Source organism: Liolophura sinensis, chromosome 2 (genome assembly GCF_032854445.1).
Source record: "Liolophura sinensis isolate JHLJ2023 chromosome 2, CUHK_Ljap_v2, whole genome shotgun sequence".
NCBI lineage: Eukaryota > Metazoa > Mollusca > Polyplacophora > Chitonida > Chitonidae > Liolophura > Liolophura sinensis.
In genome coordinates, this window is record NC_088296.1 from 11,780,756 (window position 1) to 11,797,265 (window position 16,510).

General features: G+C 38.8%; 1 protein-coding gene across 1 annotated transcript; it reads left to right on the plus strand.

Moving 5' to 3' along the window:
- Positions 1 to 7,928: 7,928 nt before the first annotated feature.
- On the plus strand, positions 7,929 to 13,253 carry LOC135463114 (protein NATD1-like). The gene is made up of 3 exons (XM_064740436.1): positions 7,929 to 8,127; positions 9,497 to 9,627; positions 11,315 to 13,253. Exons 1-3 carry the CDS (start codon positions 7,944 to 7,946, stop codon positions 11,417 to 11,419), a joined length of 420 nt encoding a protein of 139 aa, XP_064596506.1. The 5' UTR covers positions 7,929 to 7,943; the 3' UTR covers positions 11,420 to 13,253.
- The last annotated feature ends 3,257 nt before the right edge of the window (positions 13,254 to 16,510 follow it).

Sequence of the window (16,510 nt, forward strand, 5' to 3'; positions counted from 1 at the left end):
GCTCGTTTTACTAGTAAGTAATGTACATGAGTTATTAGGCTCATCAGTATACAGCTGGTCATACATGTATAGCTTTACGAATCACTTACCTTCCTCGTTAGTGATTAGGTAAGTATGCTCATTAAGCGTCAGAGAGGTGGGTTTGGCTGCCATGCTGAGCGGCCCGCCACACACAACTGACTGGTTATTACCGCTACAGGTTTAGGGTACACAATAATAAGAGTACACCATGTGTACCGCACATGTCACATGCAGAGCAGGACACCCCTCAGGCTGTGCTAAATGACCTGTTTTTGTGAGCTGGTATTACAATATTAGGACAGGGTTTTCATGGCCAGTACCTTACTGGGTTAATTAAAATACATAAATCGGCCAGATGTTGTCCTCGAAAATGGTGTATGACTTGACTGATTCAGTCTATTTGTTTGATTCGTGTTTTAGGCCACACTCAAAAATATTTCACTTAAAAAAAGAACGCTAAAATATGAAGTAAGTTTTGTGATACAGACAACTGAAAACTATGTGTAAAAATATGTTTATTTATTTATTTATTTTTTTTTAGATTTTTTAAAGAGTGCTGGAAGGCATTCAGATATTTGAATTCTATGGTGGAAATTAACGGCCAAAGGCCTACAGCAACTCGATGTCACATCATCTTTTTTTCCTGATGTTCACCAGAAGAAAGGAATTTTTGAACACATTATATCAGTAATCTTTTACCCATGGGTCAAAAGAGTTATTACAACATTCAGTGTCCTGATTAAAGTTGGAAAAACTTCTTGTGAGTTCCTAAACTCTGATAGTATGGTCCATAAAGCCCACCTTAGAATTCAAAGGTTTAAACAGCTTTAACTCTCTCCACAAAAAATCTAACAAAAATAAATGAAAATACATTTATGCATAGTTTTAAGTTGTCTGTATGATGAACCTTACTTCATATTTTAGCTTTCTTTCACTTTAATATTCAACAGCAGCCAGTAATGTTATTAGTTTCACTGTAAACAAACTACATATTCATCTTGCAACCATGATGACCTGAGACTTGCTTCAGAGCAGGAGAAAAACTCCAGTAAAAGTATTGTTATTGCTTTTTAAGTACATAAGTGTATAAGTATGCTTGTAGTTGTTGTAATGTTTAAGTCAAAAAGTACCTACATGTTGGTGTCACATGTTTACATGCCTATTTGTTTTATAAAAGATTTTTTATTTACAACAATATGATCAATGACGGACCATGGAAACAACAACAACAAAAGTAGCCTCTCTTATTATGGTACAAATTATCAATGGTTGTCATTAATAAATATTTGTTGGCGTTAACCCAATTCAAACCTATCTGAAAAAATATAACTGATCAGTGAGTGAGTGCTTGGGGTTTTATGTCGTGCTCAACAATTTTTCAGTCATATGACGACAAAGGAATCCTTAGGGTGTATGTAATGTGCCTCCTTGTTGCAGGACGGATTTCCACTGCTCTTTTATCTAGTGCTGCTTCACTGAGACGACTTACCAAAGGCAAGTAAGCCGCCCCACCCGAGCCATTATACTGATAAGGGTCAACCAGTCGTTGCACTATCCGCTTCATGCTGAACGCCATGGGAGGAAGTTACAGCTTCCTCTTTTAAAGTCTTAGGTGTGACGGGACCCAGGATTGACCCCGGATCTACAGCTCGCGAAGCGGACGCTCTACCAACTGTGCTATCCAGGCTGGTATATGATTGATCAGTAGGGAATTATTATTATTTTTTTTTAAAATCTGCCTAATGAAAGAGATAAGGATTTGAAAGAAATCAGCACTGAGAATAACAAAAAAAATTAATCAAAACCTCAATTAAAACCCGGGAATACATGCATGTAGGGCCTTTTTGTAGGGTCAAGGTTGTCTGGCCCCAGCACATCCCATAATCATATTTTTAATGTCAATGGCTTTAAACTGACCTGAAGGGGCTTACACAAGGGGGACGTAAATGTACACAGTACGATGTACTTCACGACAGTGTGTCAGTAGGCTAATTTCAGTCACATATAGATAGTGGATAAACAACTGCTTTTTAAGTACGTAAATGTATAAGTATGCAGTGACTTGCTATTTTTCTTAGCAGATGACCTTCCATTAATGATAATCTGGTCAACATTGAACATTGACCCAGTACTGTAACGCCCTAACATTTCATACTCAAAGTATGAGTGGCTGACAGGTGGAGATAGGATTTCCTGTGTTAATCAATCACAGCTCATGGCCCTCAGTATCAAGTGTGTCCACTGTTGGTGTCAGAGAGAGCTTGGACTGTGTTTAACTAACACTCAATTTTCACGCTGCCATACCTCCTTGATTATTGTTCTAAAATGTAAAAATCTGGTCGAAATTGAAATCACGATTGACAATAAATACTTACCCTAATTCTTGAGTTAACAGTCATTATTAAACACCGAGAGAAAACATTGCAAAATTGCTTTGTGTGATTATATTTTTGTTGAGCATATTTTTACAGCTTCAAGTAATTGGCTTCCCTTTAGACCCGGCAATGACATCAATTCAGGTCTTTAATCTCGTTTTTCTGGCAAGTTAGGTTCCTAACCAGCCCCAAAAAAGCGAACATGTCACAATAAAATCAAGAACGACACCACAAAAGACCATGAAACCTGCATGAACTTGAACATTTCATCACAATTAGTGCACATTTCATCACAATTAGTGCAGATTTCATCACAGTTAGTGCACATTTCGCGCTGCACCAATCAATCTCCGTAGGCCTGAACTGCACAAAGCGCCATCACATATCTGATACAATGAAATTGGATCTTTATACCGGAGATCTTAATTAAGCTACAGTTTAAATTAAACTGGTGTGTAGATTGTTTTCACAGTTATATTAATATACCAATCAACTGTATATTCCTAGCATTGTTTGGGTTCTAACGGGATCAAGAATTGTATGAACTGGTCTGTGTGATAGTTAGGCAAGTCCTCTGTGTACCTTACCTACTTTAGATCTTCAAGTGTTTTGACCTGTTAAGCACCTTTTTTTCCAGCAGAATTTATGCTGACAATTACCATGAAAATGACACCAAATATGATTGTTTGTGTCCCTTAAGATACAAGCTTCATAGAACTGAGCAAATTATTTCTCTCCACCCTAAAATTCTCTCTCGGAATGTTTCAAAATATTGAGTGAGTGAGTGAGTGAGTGAGTGCTTGGGGTTTAACGTCTAACTTAACCATTTTTCAGTCATATGACAACAAAGGAATACTTGTGGGTGTATGTGATGTGCCTCCTTGTTGCAGGATGGATTTCCACCGCTCTTTTTATCTAGTGCTGCTTCACTGAGATGCCTTACTGAAGGCAAGTAAGCCATTTCTCCTGAACCATTATACTGATATGGGTCAACCAGTTGTTGCACTATCCCCTTCATGCTGAATGCCAACTTCCTCCATGACTAAGTTGCACATTTTTTCATCACGTTGGCATGGCAGATTTACACAAGCATGTCAAGAGCTGCACAGCTTATCCCAGGAAACTCTATCTCCACTGAAATACAATCAACATTGATTCTGTTAGTATCCTTTTGAAAGACACATCCAAGCGCTTTTTGTGTAGCGCAATAGAGGACGTTACACAGTTGTAGCAGGGTGTCGGCAATGGGCTGTTTCCCACAACCTTACTTCTCCGGCTGGTTGGGACAGTCGCGGGGACTGCACTATTGGTTGCATTGTTGCTTTTTTTATATATAAATATATATACTCTGACTTCTCTTTTCAAACTACATGGTGCTTTATCTTGTTTTATATATACTGATAGATTTTTGGATTGCACTCAGTACAAGTACATGTACATGTTTCCTACATGTATATATTTGTTTTCTCTGTCAAGGCCGTGGGCAAGAACAGTTTCATTGTAAACAGACTGAGCTACCTGTGAGAAATAAAAATATTATTATTATTAATAATAATAATATTATTATTATTATATACTTCGACAATATGAGGGCTTTGTACACATTTATATTGAATATTTTAAACACCACTGATCTACTGCTCTACTTCACCACTGCAGCTGATCCTTTTCCGTTGTACACAAAAATACCGATTGCCAGGTTATACAATGTAATCTTTACATACATGTATAAAATGGTAGACAGGATGGGATGAATATACCCTACATAATCTAAAACTTTGTCCATGACTAAGTTGCTCATTTTTCCAGATTCTGGGAGAATTTTTGGTTTTAGAAAGGTGCTTTGAGAGGTGTTTGGAAGGTAGGATGATATCCTACTGGGAAAATGTAAATCAGAAGTATAAATATATCCTGACATTTATTTACCTCCAAAAATGCTCTTTTTTTGGTTGAATTTTTAGGTCATTTTGGGTATTTGGTGATCGATCTAAATGACTTACATGAATAAGAATAGTGTACATGTACTGACTATAAAAACACAATTAGCCAGTAAAGGTTAGATAGACTGCATAAGTACTGCTGCACTAAAATGTGGATCATCTCTATCTGCGGGTGGTCGAGAGTTTCCGCCGGGCTCTGCCTGGTTTCCTCTCACCGTAATGCTGGCCGCTGTCGTATAAGTGAAATATTCTTGAGAACGGTGTAAAACGCCAATCAAATAAATAAATACATCTACATGTAGACCACAATAACGGGCCTTTCTGGCCTGGTGGGTTATAGCATGCTGACGCAGCACAATGACCCAGGAACCTCCCACCAATACCGTGGCTATGAGTTCAAGTCCAGCTCAAGCATGTCAAGTCCAGTGAGTGGGAAGGTCCACCAGTAACCTGCGGATGTTCGAATGTTTCCCCTGGTTTCCTCCCACTACGATGCTGGCCTTCAATCATACAAGTGAAATATTCTTGAGCAAGGCTTAAACCACCAATCATATAAATAATTGTAGGCTGCTTGAGGCCTTTCCAATAAATTATTTCTGTATGGCTAAAACTTCCATGCCCAGTCACACAGTGGTGCAGAGATACATGTATGTCGATGACCTCCATTCAAAAGTATAAGAAAGCTATAATATGAAGCAAGGTTCATCATGCAGAAAGCTGAAAACGATGCACAAATATCCTTTCATTTCTTTTTTCAGATTTTGTTAAGAGTGTTTAAAGGCATTCAAATATTTGAAAACTATCATGGGCTTTATGAGCCATACTGACGGTATCTAGGAACTCTGATGAGACTTCATGTTTTTCCTGATGTTCACCAGGAGGAAGGAATATTTGTTCAAGGAGAAGAAAACCTAAAAACATGTCACAATAGGCTGAAAAAAGCACATTTTTCTATCTGGTGGTGCCTGCTGCATAATTTTGAAATTTTTCCTCGCCATACATGTAAAGCCTGAAAACGGCAAAGCTGGCATAAATCGCCGAGTCCATCATGTCCTCCATCTTTAACACCCTGTAATTTATGCTGGGGATTTGTTGTCTCTCAGCCAATGAGAGTCCTTAAATCTGTCGGCATGTTCCAGTAAACTTGGAACCTACGTCCAACATTCCGGTTTCCCGGTCATCAAGCGGAAAATGAACTGTACTGTTCGCTAACTTCTGGGAAGAAGAGTTCTACTGGAAATGTACGAACTAAATATCGGCGGTTTCCGACGGCAATTCTCCTCCTAACACAGAAGACTTCAGGACTAGTTCTTAGGCAAAATGGAGTCGCCCACAGTGGACTTTGGCGCTGACTTTATTTATAATTTGAGGTACATATTAGATTTTTTATGGCATGCACCTGCAAGGAAAAGCATACTCTTTTCAATGGTATTTGATCGATACTTAAATTTTCTTCTCCTTTAGCATTATTTCAGTATGGGATAACTCAAGGTTCATTTGCGTAACTAGAGTTGAAAAAAACTTCCTATGATATCAGAGTTCCTAATCTCTGATAGTATGGTCCATAAAGCAAACCTTAGAATTCAAATGTTTGAGCGCCTTTAACTGTTTTCACAAAAGTCTAAAAAAAAAATGAATGTATATTTAAGTGAAGATTTAAGTGATCTATTTTGTGATGCCTCTTTCAACTTTTTGAGGTCTCTTCTTTAAAAAAAAAAAAAGATGTAAAAGTATGTTAAGTTTTAAGTTCACCACTGTTGACTGTATCCTCTAAATTACTGACCTTAAAGTCTATGCCACACATAACACTACACACAATCTGATATTCATGCATCAGTTGTCAGTATGAAAAATGAAATACATGTGTTTGGATAAAAATTTACTTTTTAATATACTTGCACCCCAGCCTATTAACATAAGGCATTAATTTTCTTTTATGACTTGAACTTTTAACAAGTTTTTTTTTTAAATATTTTTTATATAACTATTTTTTTTCTCTACTAATATTATTTTTGGTCAACAGAATAGTGTTTTTGGTAGGATATACTGTGTAATCTTCTCTGCCATAATGTTACAATCTTAAATATTCATAGTGTTATTTATATATACTTGGCTATTTATCTCCTTTTTATCTCTTTTGTATCCCCCAATCTAGTGGCAACTAAGCATACCAGTACTGAAATAAAAATTGCATCTTAACCCTAATGGTAAGTATGGTTACTTTCTCAATCTTTTGTTCTGGTAACGTTAAACTAACCTGCCCATCGCATACTGACGTCATCACCTGCACGCGATATGATGCATTATGGGCTTTAAAAATGGGGTCAGAGTTATTTACAAGATGGTGGAAGGTTGAGTACTGCCCACATGCTCAGCACACATGCTGGAACTCTCATTCCTCAACCTTTTCACATAGGACAGAGCAACTTTCAGTGCAATTTGTGTACACTTTTAAGTTTATCTTGACAACAAAACTACATTGGTTGGACTAGCCAGTTTCAGGGCATCACAAAAAGTGTACTTATCACCAAGACAGGGCTGGACATGCTATAAACAATGCGAAACCAGTATACAGAGCTAACAAACATGTTTCAATGGCAATAATTCTTTGACCTCAACAGCACCTGCACATTCTCATATTGTCTCTCATGCCCATAAAGTTTCATGAAAATGAAATCAAAACTGCAGGAAGAGATTCATTCACCAGGGCTCATGACAATCTACAAGTCCCCATTCCATTTTTAAGGGGTATTAACTCTGGAAATATTGGATGCAGCACAATCCAAATGGCCTATGCTTATCCTCAAATGATCCCTGTCAATGCAATAAATTGTCCCAGGAATCGAATCATAAATATTTTGACTGAAGTCTGAACAGGATTTGCCTAAGTTCCTTAACCACTCATTCACACCCTCTCTCTCCTTCAGCACCCACCACCACCCCAGAAAGCTTAAGCAAATTTGTAATTGTAGACTTAAGGTTGCTACAGCTGGTCACAGTGGGCACCCTTTTCAGATCTTTGCTATCTCAACTTTACATATGCTTTACCCAACAGGGTTTTAAGAAATTAGAGGTCGTCATACTACAAAATTCACGAAAGTTGATTTTCTAGCATTAAGACCCATGTTAAAGTGCTCTGTTCAATCTCAGCTGGCTCTATGCCTCGAACAGACGCTCATCTGAAACAACCTTTGACAGGCAGCCAGAGAGTCCCAGCCAGATGTGACCATTCAAGGTTCAGTTTTCGATGTTTAACAAACGCTCACCTTCATTAGCAGACACTGAACTTGTTTCATCTTCATTATCAAGAAGCCTCGTGGTTACTTCGCATTCTGGATCAGCCATCTTAGCATGAACACACGCCAATCATCCAATCAATGTTAAAATGACAATAGTTCCGTAAAAGTGTCAACCTTAGTTTTGTTTTCATAGAGATTAGATTCGCGCCTCCAGCGCTGGAGAGCTACAACCCAGCTCTGTCAACTTCCGCCATGTGCGTGCAGACTAACGATTCAGTTCGAAGTAACGATTGTCTACCTTGTTCTCTATACATTTGCGGGTGATTGTTGGCACGAAAGGCATTTGTTGACGAAATAATTTACTGGAAATGAAGCTGACTCAGAAGCTGTTCAGGATAGTTGCAGATCAAAGTAAAAATTTTGGTGAAGTCAAAAATTTTTGGAAACAACATTTGACATCTGCCAAAATGTCAACCAAAACGTCAACCAAAACGGTAAAAGATGTCCAGCATAACAAAGAGAAGTGTGAATTTTTTCTTCAAATTTCTGAAGGTATGTGGAAAGAAGGACAAGGGTAAGAAATGGAAGCTGTAAATAGGGCTGTTCTGTGGAAGAGAAACTGATTGTTGTCACCAAAAAAGTCTCGGTCGTACCAAAGATGTTAAAAATGGTAGTTGTTGAAATTGAACTTGTTGCTGCCTCGCTTGGCGCTCAGCATTGAGAAGCTAGAGCAAAGACTTGGCTTCAGTGTCAGTATAATATGACTGGGCAGGGTGTCATGTCTGGTGTCTTCGGCATGATATTTCAGTGGAGGCATAGAGTTATTGGACACACCTTTAATGACTCCTTGTCATCATATGACTGAAAAATTGTTAAGTATGATGTAAAACCCCAAGCATCCACACATTCCAAAATAAGTCAAGCAATAACATTTGACACATACCCCGCTCGATCCTGCCCCCCTTGCCCGTTCCAGTGAATTAGTAGACAAATTTAGTGCAACGATGCATACAAGTGCAGTAGGTATACATCTTACTTCCAGAAGAAAAAATGTGAGCTCACTCATTGTCAGCAAATACAATACAATTGGTGTTCAAAAATTACTTATAATTGTCATGGTAACCAGTTGTACTATTGAAGAGGGGCCTCCGTGGCTCAGTTGGTTAGCGCGCTAGTGCAGCGTAATGACTCAGGAGCCTCTCATCAATGCGGTCGCTGTGAGTTCAAGTCTAGCTGATGCTGGCTTCATCTCCAACCGTAAGTGAGGTCTGCCAGCAACCTGGGGCTGGTCGTGGGCTTCCCCCGGGCTCTGCCCGGTTTCCTCCCACCATAATGTTGGCTGTCATCGTATAAGTGAAATATTCTTGAGTACGGCGTAAAACACCGATCAGATATACTACTGAATGCATGAATTTAAATGTGCAATATAATCTCCCTGGAAATGAGAAATGGCGTAATAAGCCTGATTTTAATCATAACGAAGTTGATCAAAGCATCACTGCGTAAATGTAAAATGTTTCACAAGTTTTCATTCCATTTGCGTGAAGGGATAATTATCAATTTAAGTTAATATTATTTTACATTTACCTGGTGATGCCTCGACTTCATTATTATTACTTACATTGAACCCAAATATAACTATGGGTCTATTATTATTACTTACATTGAACCCATGTATAACTATGGGTCTATTATTATTACTTACATTGAACCCACATATAACTATGGGTCTATTATTATTACTTACATTGAACCCACATATAACTATGGGCCTATTATTATTACTTACATTGAACCCACGTATAACTATGGGTCTTCAGCAGTACATAATGGGTGATCTTTAATTATTTTGATGTTGTGATCCGTGGTTTTAATCAGTACTACACACATCAACTAACTAATGAGCTGCATTTCCCCCCAGGTGGGCAGGCACTAAGGAATCACAAGGCTCTCCTATCTTATGCTTGGGTTGACTCTGCCCACATAGACATGTACCATACTGAGGTGCCATCCATATACAGAGGACAGGGTGTGGCCAAACTCTTAGCCAAGGTAAGTTATAAGTTCAGTAGTTTTTAACTGTCCAGAATACATGTACATAGAGAATGCAGCACGGGATGGAAAGCTTAGCTGACAATTAGCACAGACATTCAACCAAGTTTGTGTATAATGTGTGAGATGTTAAATTTATTAATTTACTGATTTGATTGGTGTTTTACACCATACTCAAGAATATATCACCTATACGACGGAGGCTAGGATTATGGTAGGACTCAAGGAAATCAGACTGAACTTCACGAAAACCACGACCATCCACAGGTTGGTGACAGACCTTCCCACACACGGCTGGAGAGGAAGCCAGTATGAGCTGGACTTCAACTCAGAGTGACCACATTGGTGAGAGGCTCCTGGGTCATTACTAACCACCCAGGCCAAGGAGGCCCCCATACTGTTAATCTGATGCAAGGCGTAGTTATCCACAATCAAGTTCTGCAGAAGTCCTGAAAGGGCCATGGGATTTTGCACAAATTTTGTAAAACTGCATTGAAGTGAGGTTTGACTGTACTATGGAGGTCAGGTTTATTTGCGGAGGAAACCAGAATGCTTACAGTAGGCCTACACCTCTGCCCTTCACCAGGTAAGTCCTGAAAGGCTGTGGGATTTTGCACAAATTGTGTAAAATTGCATTAAAGTGAGGTTTGACTGTACCATGGGGGTCAGGTTTATTTGTGGAAGAAACCAGAATGCTTACAGTAGCGCTGCACTTCTGCCCTTCACCGGGTACAGTAGTGCTACACCTCTGCCCTTCACCGGGTACAGTAGTGCTACACCTCTGCCCTTCACCAGGTACAGTAGCCCTACACCTCTGCCCTTCACAGGGTACAGTAGTGCTACACCTCTGCCCTTCACCAGGTACATTACCCCTACACCTCTGCCCATCACCAGGTACAGTAGCCCTACGCCTCTGCCCTTCAGGTACAGTAGTGCTACACCTCTGCCCATCACCAGGTACAGTAGCCCTACACCTCTGCCCTTCAGGTACAGTAGTGCTAAACCTCTTCCCTTCACCAGGTACGTACAGTAGCCCTACACCTCTGCCCTTCACTGGGCACAGTAGCCCTATACTGCTGCCCATCACCAGGTACAGTAGCCCTACACCTCTGCCCTTCACCAGGTACAGTAGCCCTACACCTCTGCCCTTCACCAGGTACAGTAGCCCTATACTGCTGCTCATCACCAGGTACAGTAGCCCTACACCTCTGCCCTTCACTGGGCACAGTAGCCCTACACCTCTGCCCTTCACTGGGCACAGTAGCCCCAATGCCCCAATCCTAATGCAGTATCATATGCATATTATCAGCCCAGCTTGTGCGAAAATGGTGCGGATGCTATGCAGATCTGACAGCCATGTCAGCCCATGTGCAGATGTTGGCCGGATCCTATGCCTATAATACTTGGCCGTATGATGTGAACATGATCTTCGTATCTGTGTGAGATACATCATTAGAATTGAGCAGTACTGATAAACCTCCTCATCAGGCTGATGTAGCAGAAACACCGCTCAAGATCTGGATTCTAGGCAAGCTGATCCAGACCTTATTCTTCATAAAATAGCCTGGAACATCCCCATTTTATCACCACCATATCAAAATGACTACATTCAGTGAGTTTTATCTAAATCTGTGAAATTGAAAACAGGTTCCAAAATATATAATGTTACTTTTTATTTCAATTACAGGCCGCCTTTGACTTTGTTGTGAAAGAGGATCTGAAGATGACATTGACGTGTACATATCTACAGAAATATTTCAGGGAGAATCCCTTACCCCGATTATCAGAGTAGAGTTGTATAGCTTGAGTATGCCGTAAAGAATTTTGGGAGTGGCATCAATTACATATCAGATAATTTAGTAACAAAAATTGTCCGCCATACTGGAGTACATAATTACCATGGGTTAATGGTTTAGCAGTCCGTCTCCAACATGGCTGTCACCAAAATAGGTCATGAACATGTTGCGGTTATGTTGTGGTAATTGTAGGTACATCGAAATGTGCGTCACTGATAATTACATAGAAATCTATGTATGTATTATGTGGATAACACTGTAGTCATTATTGTATGGAAATGTACAACTCAACAGCGCATGTGTCGCTCTCTTACCTCTTACCTCTTGACCTTTGGAGCCTGTGAGATGCACGTAGCCTTGTTTAGGCTTAGCCTCATCACTTGTCTCCTCTCGCGGAACAACTTAATCAGCATTTATAAATAAAATCGTTCCAGGTTTTGGTTAGAATCATGTTGTGCATGTGCTAGATAAAGAGAATGCATGTGTATAAAGTATTATCCGAGATAAAGGCTGAGATGGATTGTTTGTGACCCCAGTGACCTCGGCATTGTTGAAGATTTCTGTACAAAATTTGCTATTGGTGGCAGTGATGTGAAGCGAAAGATAGAGTGACACATGCATGCATACATTGTACATATGTAGGTCTTCATGTACATACATATATACATACTGGTATGGCTGGCTTACACTCAAAATTTGTAACCTTTGATTTCTGTGTAAACCTTTACATGGTGACATATTTGATTTCTCTGTAAACCTTTATATAGTGATATATTTGATTTCTGTGTAACCCTTTATATAGTGACATATTTGATTTGTGTGTAAACTTTTATATAGTGACATATTTGATTTGTGTGTAAACCTTTATATAGTGACATATTTGATTTCTGTGTAAACCTTTATATAGTGACATATTTGATTTCTGTGTAAACCTTTACATAGTCACATATTTGATTTGTGTGTAAACTTTTATATAGTGACATATTTGATTTCTGTGTAAACCTTTATATAGTGACATATTTGATTTGTGTGTAAACCTTTATATAGTGACATATTTGATTTCTGTGTAACCCTTTATATAGTCGCTATTTGATTTGTGTGTAAACCTTTACATAGTGACATATTTGATTTGTGTGTAAACCTTTATATAGTGACATATTTGATTTCTGTGTAGACCTTTATATAGTGACATATTTGATTTCTGTGTAGCCCTTTATATATTGACATATTTGATTTCTGTGTAACCCTTTATATAGTGACATATTTGATTTCTGTGTAAACCTTTACATAGTGACATATTTGATTTCTGTGTAAACCTTTACATAGTGATATATTTGATTTCTGTGTAGACCTTTGTATGGTGACATATTTGATTTCTGTGTAACCCTTTACATAGTGACATATTTGATTTGTGTGTAAACCTTTATATAGTGACATATTTGATTTCTGTGTAAACCTTTATATAGTGACATATTTGATTTCTGTGTAACCCTTTACATAGTGACATATTTGAATTCTGTGTAACCCTTTATATAGTCACATATTTGATTTCTGTGTAGACCTTTATATGGTGACATATTTGATTTGTGTGTAGACCTTTATATGGTGACATATTTGATTTCTGTGTAGACCTTTATATAGTGACATATTTGATTTCTGTGTAACCCTTTACATAATGACATATTTGATTTCTGTGTAACCCTTTACATAGTGACGTATTTGATTTCTGTGTAGACCTTTATATGGTGACATATTTGATTTCTGTGTAAACCTTTACATAGTGACATATTTGATTTGTGTGTAAACCTTTATATAGTGACATATTTGATTTCTGTGTAGACCTTTATATGGTGACATATTTGATTTCTGTGTAACCCTTTACATAGTGACATTTGATTTGTGTGTAAACCTTTACATAGTGACATTTGATTTCTGTGTAAACCTTTATATAGTGACATATTTGATTTCTGTGTAAACCTTTATATAGTGACATTTGATTTCTGTGTAAACCTTTATATAGTGACATATTTGATTTCTGTGTAGACCTTTATATGGTGACATATTTGATTTCTGTGTAACCCTTTACATAGTGACATTTGATTTCTGTGTAACCCTTTACATAGTGACATTTGATTTGTGTGTAAACCTTTACATAGTGACATTTGATTTGTGTGTAAACCTTTACATAGTGACATTTGATTTCTGTGTAAACCTTTACATAGTGACATATTTGATTTCTGTGTAAACCTTCACATAGTGACATATTTGATACACATACATAATTACCTGTTTAGTGTAACCTATAACTCCTGCTACATGTACAGTCTTTTCTTGTGATGCCTTATGGAATAAGATTTTCATAGTACCGGTACCTTGTTCCTTGCAGCTTAAAAGAAGCAGTGGTTTTAGTGAGTGTTTGTGAAGTAGGATTAAACAAGATCTCCCATATTTGGAAATGGATTGCTGAGATCACGCTGTCAGGTACTTAACATTAGCCTGATGAGATTTACTTCACCCACGATGCTAGCAGTGAGTGTAATTCCCTGCAGTAGACTTATCACGTCTATTTCGTGCTGCAGGTGGTTAGCGCGCCAGTGCAGCACAGTGATCGAGGAGCCTCTCACCAATGCAGTTGCTGTGAGTTCAAATCCAGATCATGCAGTCTTCCTCTCTGGCCATATAACGTGAATTCACTCAGCAACCTGCATATGGTAGCATGTGGGTTCGTCCTGGGCTCTGCCCGGCTTCGTCCCACCGTAATGCTGGCCGCCGTCGTACAAGTGAAATATTTTTGAGTGTGACATAAAACAGCAGTCAGATACCGGTAAAAAAATAACCCTTCTGTAATCATATTCTATCACAATGAACACTTTGGCATGTCTTTTTAATTTCTGTCAGGTACTGTTTCTTTGTTGTACTCTATATGATTCTTACAGCCAGTCGTTATCATTGGCATACCCTTGGGTTGAGAAAATTCCCTGTAAAGAAAAACATAGTTCCTCTATCCACTTATTTTATAATGTAGTCTTAATACTGTTCAGGAAGGCCTGGTAAAATTAACTTTGCAGTATGTTTGTGTTTCCGAAATTACAAAGTATAATTTCAGCAGTGCAGTAGGCCTAAGCCCAGCTCATGTTGTGGTAGGTGTGCCAGGGTTTCCCCTGGGCTAGTCTGATCTGTCTTGTTTCCTCCCACTATAATGCTTGCTGCTGTCGTATGTGTGAAATATTCTTGAGTAGCTAGCTATGGCATATACCTCCAGTGTCACATTGGAATCCTTGTCATCCTTCCCGCATAATTGTGGTAATTTGTGGGAACATAGTGCTCCCAGTTCATCTCCTTAATCAAAACAGCATCATGCAACCACCCCCACCCCTCCCCTCTCACCCTCGCCACATCGAGATCTTTATTATTTATTCAGTAAAACTGTAAGAACCGTTTTATTATATGTCAGTTAAGTTTTTAGGCTCCTGTAAAACCATTTTCATGTTGATTTTAACCTTTAATGGACGTTACTTTTCTATCATAATGACAGATACGATCCCAGTTTTGCCAGCACAGGAATTGTTAGTGTTTTAGGGTACAAATTTAATTATACATGAACCTCAGGGTCAAGATGTGGATGTCCACTGTTAGCGCCCTTAGTTTATAATTATGGACCCTTATGTTTTAGGGTACAAATTTAATTATACATGGACTTCAGGGTCAAGTTGTGGATGTCCACTGTTAGTGCCCTTGGGCCATTTATCATTATGGACCCTTATGTTTTAGGGTACAAATTTAATTATACACGGACTTCAGGGTCAAGTTGTGGATGTCCACTGTTAGCGCCCTTGGGCCATTTATAATTTTGGACCCTTATGTTTTAGGGTAGAAATTTAATTATACATGGACTTCAGGGTCAAGTTGTGGATGTCCACTGTTAGCGCCCTTGGGCCATTTATAATTATGGACCCTGATGTTTTAGGGTACAAATTTAATTATACATGGACTTCAGGGTCAAGTTGTGGATGTCCACTGTTAGCGCCCTTGGGCCATTTATAATTATGGACCCTTATGTTTTAGGGTAGAAATTTAATTATACATGGACTTCAGGGTCAAGTTGTGGATGTCCACTGTTAGCGCCCTTGGGCCATTTATAATTATGGACCCTGATGTTTTAGGGTAGAAATTTAATTATACATGGACTTCAGGGTCAAGTTGTGGATGTCCACTGTGAGCGCCCTTGGGCCATTTATAATTATGGACCCTGATGTTTTAGGGTAGAAATTTAATTATACATGGACTTCAGGGTCAAGTTGTGGATGTCCACTGTTAGCGCCCTTGGGCCATTTATAATTATGGACCCTGATGTTTTAGGGTAGAAATTTAATTATACATGGACTTCAGGGTCAAGTTGTGGATGTCCACTGTTAGCGCCCTTGGGCCATTTATAATTATGGACCCTTATGTTTTAGGGTAGAAATTTAATTATACATGGACTTCAGGGTCAAGTTGTGGATGTCCACTGTTAGCGCCCTTGGGCCATTTATAATTATGGACCCTTATGTTTTAGGGTAGAAATTTAATTATACATGGACTTCAGGGTCAAGTTGTGGATGTCCACTGTTAGCGCCCTTGGGCCATTTATAATTATGGACCCTGATGTTTTAGGGTAGAAATTTAATTATACGTGGACTTCAGGGTCAAGTTGTGGATGTCCACTGTGAGCGCCCTTGGGCCATTTATAATTATGGACCCTGATGTTTTAGGGTAGAAATTTAATTATACATGGACTTCAGGGTCAAGTTGTGGATGTCCACTGTTAGCGCCCTTGGGCCATTTATAATTATGGACCCTGATGTTTTAGGGTAGAAATTTAATTATACATGGACTTCAGGGTCAAGTTGTGGATGTCCACTGTTAGCGCCCTTGGGCCATTTATAATTATGGACCCTTATGTTTTAGGGTAGAAATTTAATTATACATGGACTTCAGGGTCAAGTTGTGGATGTCCACTGTTAGCGCCCTTGGGCCATTTATAATTATGGACCCTTATGTTTTAGGGTAGAAATTTAATTATACATGGACTTCAGGGTCAAGTTGTG

Coding starts and splice junctions, on each gene's coding strand:
- LOC135463114 (XM_064740436.1), top strand. CDS start 7,944: ATGAAGCTGACTCAGAAGCTGTTCAGGATAGTTGCAGATCAAAGTAAA. Junction 8,128..9,496: donor TTTTCTTCAAATTTCTGAAG/GTATGTGGAAAG, acceptor ATTTCCCCCCAG/GTGGGCAGGCACTAAGGAAT. Junction 9,628..11,314: donor TGGCCAAACTCTTAGCCAAG/GTAAGTTATAAG, acceptor TTTCAATTACAG/GCCGCCTTTGACTTTGTTGT.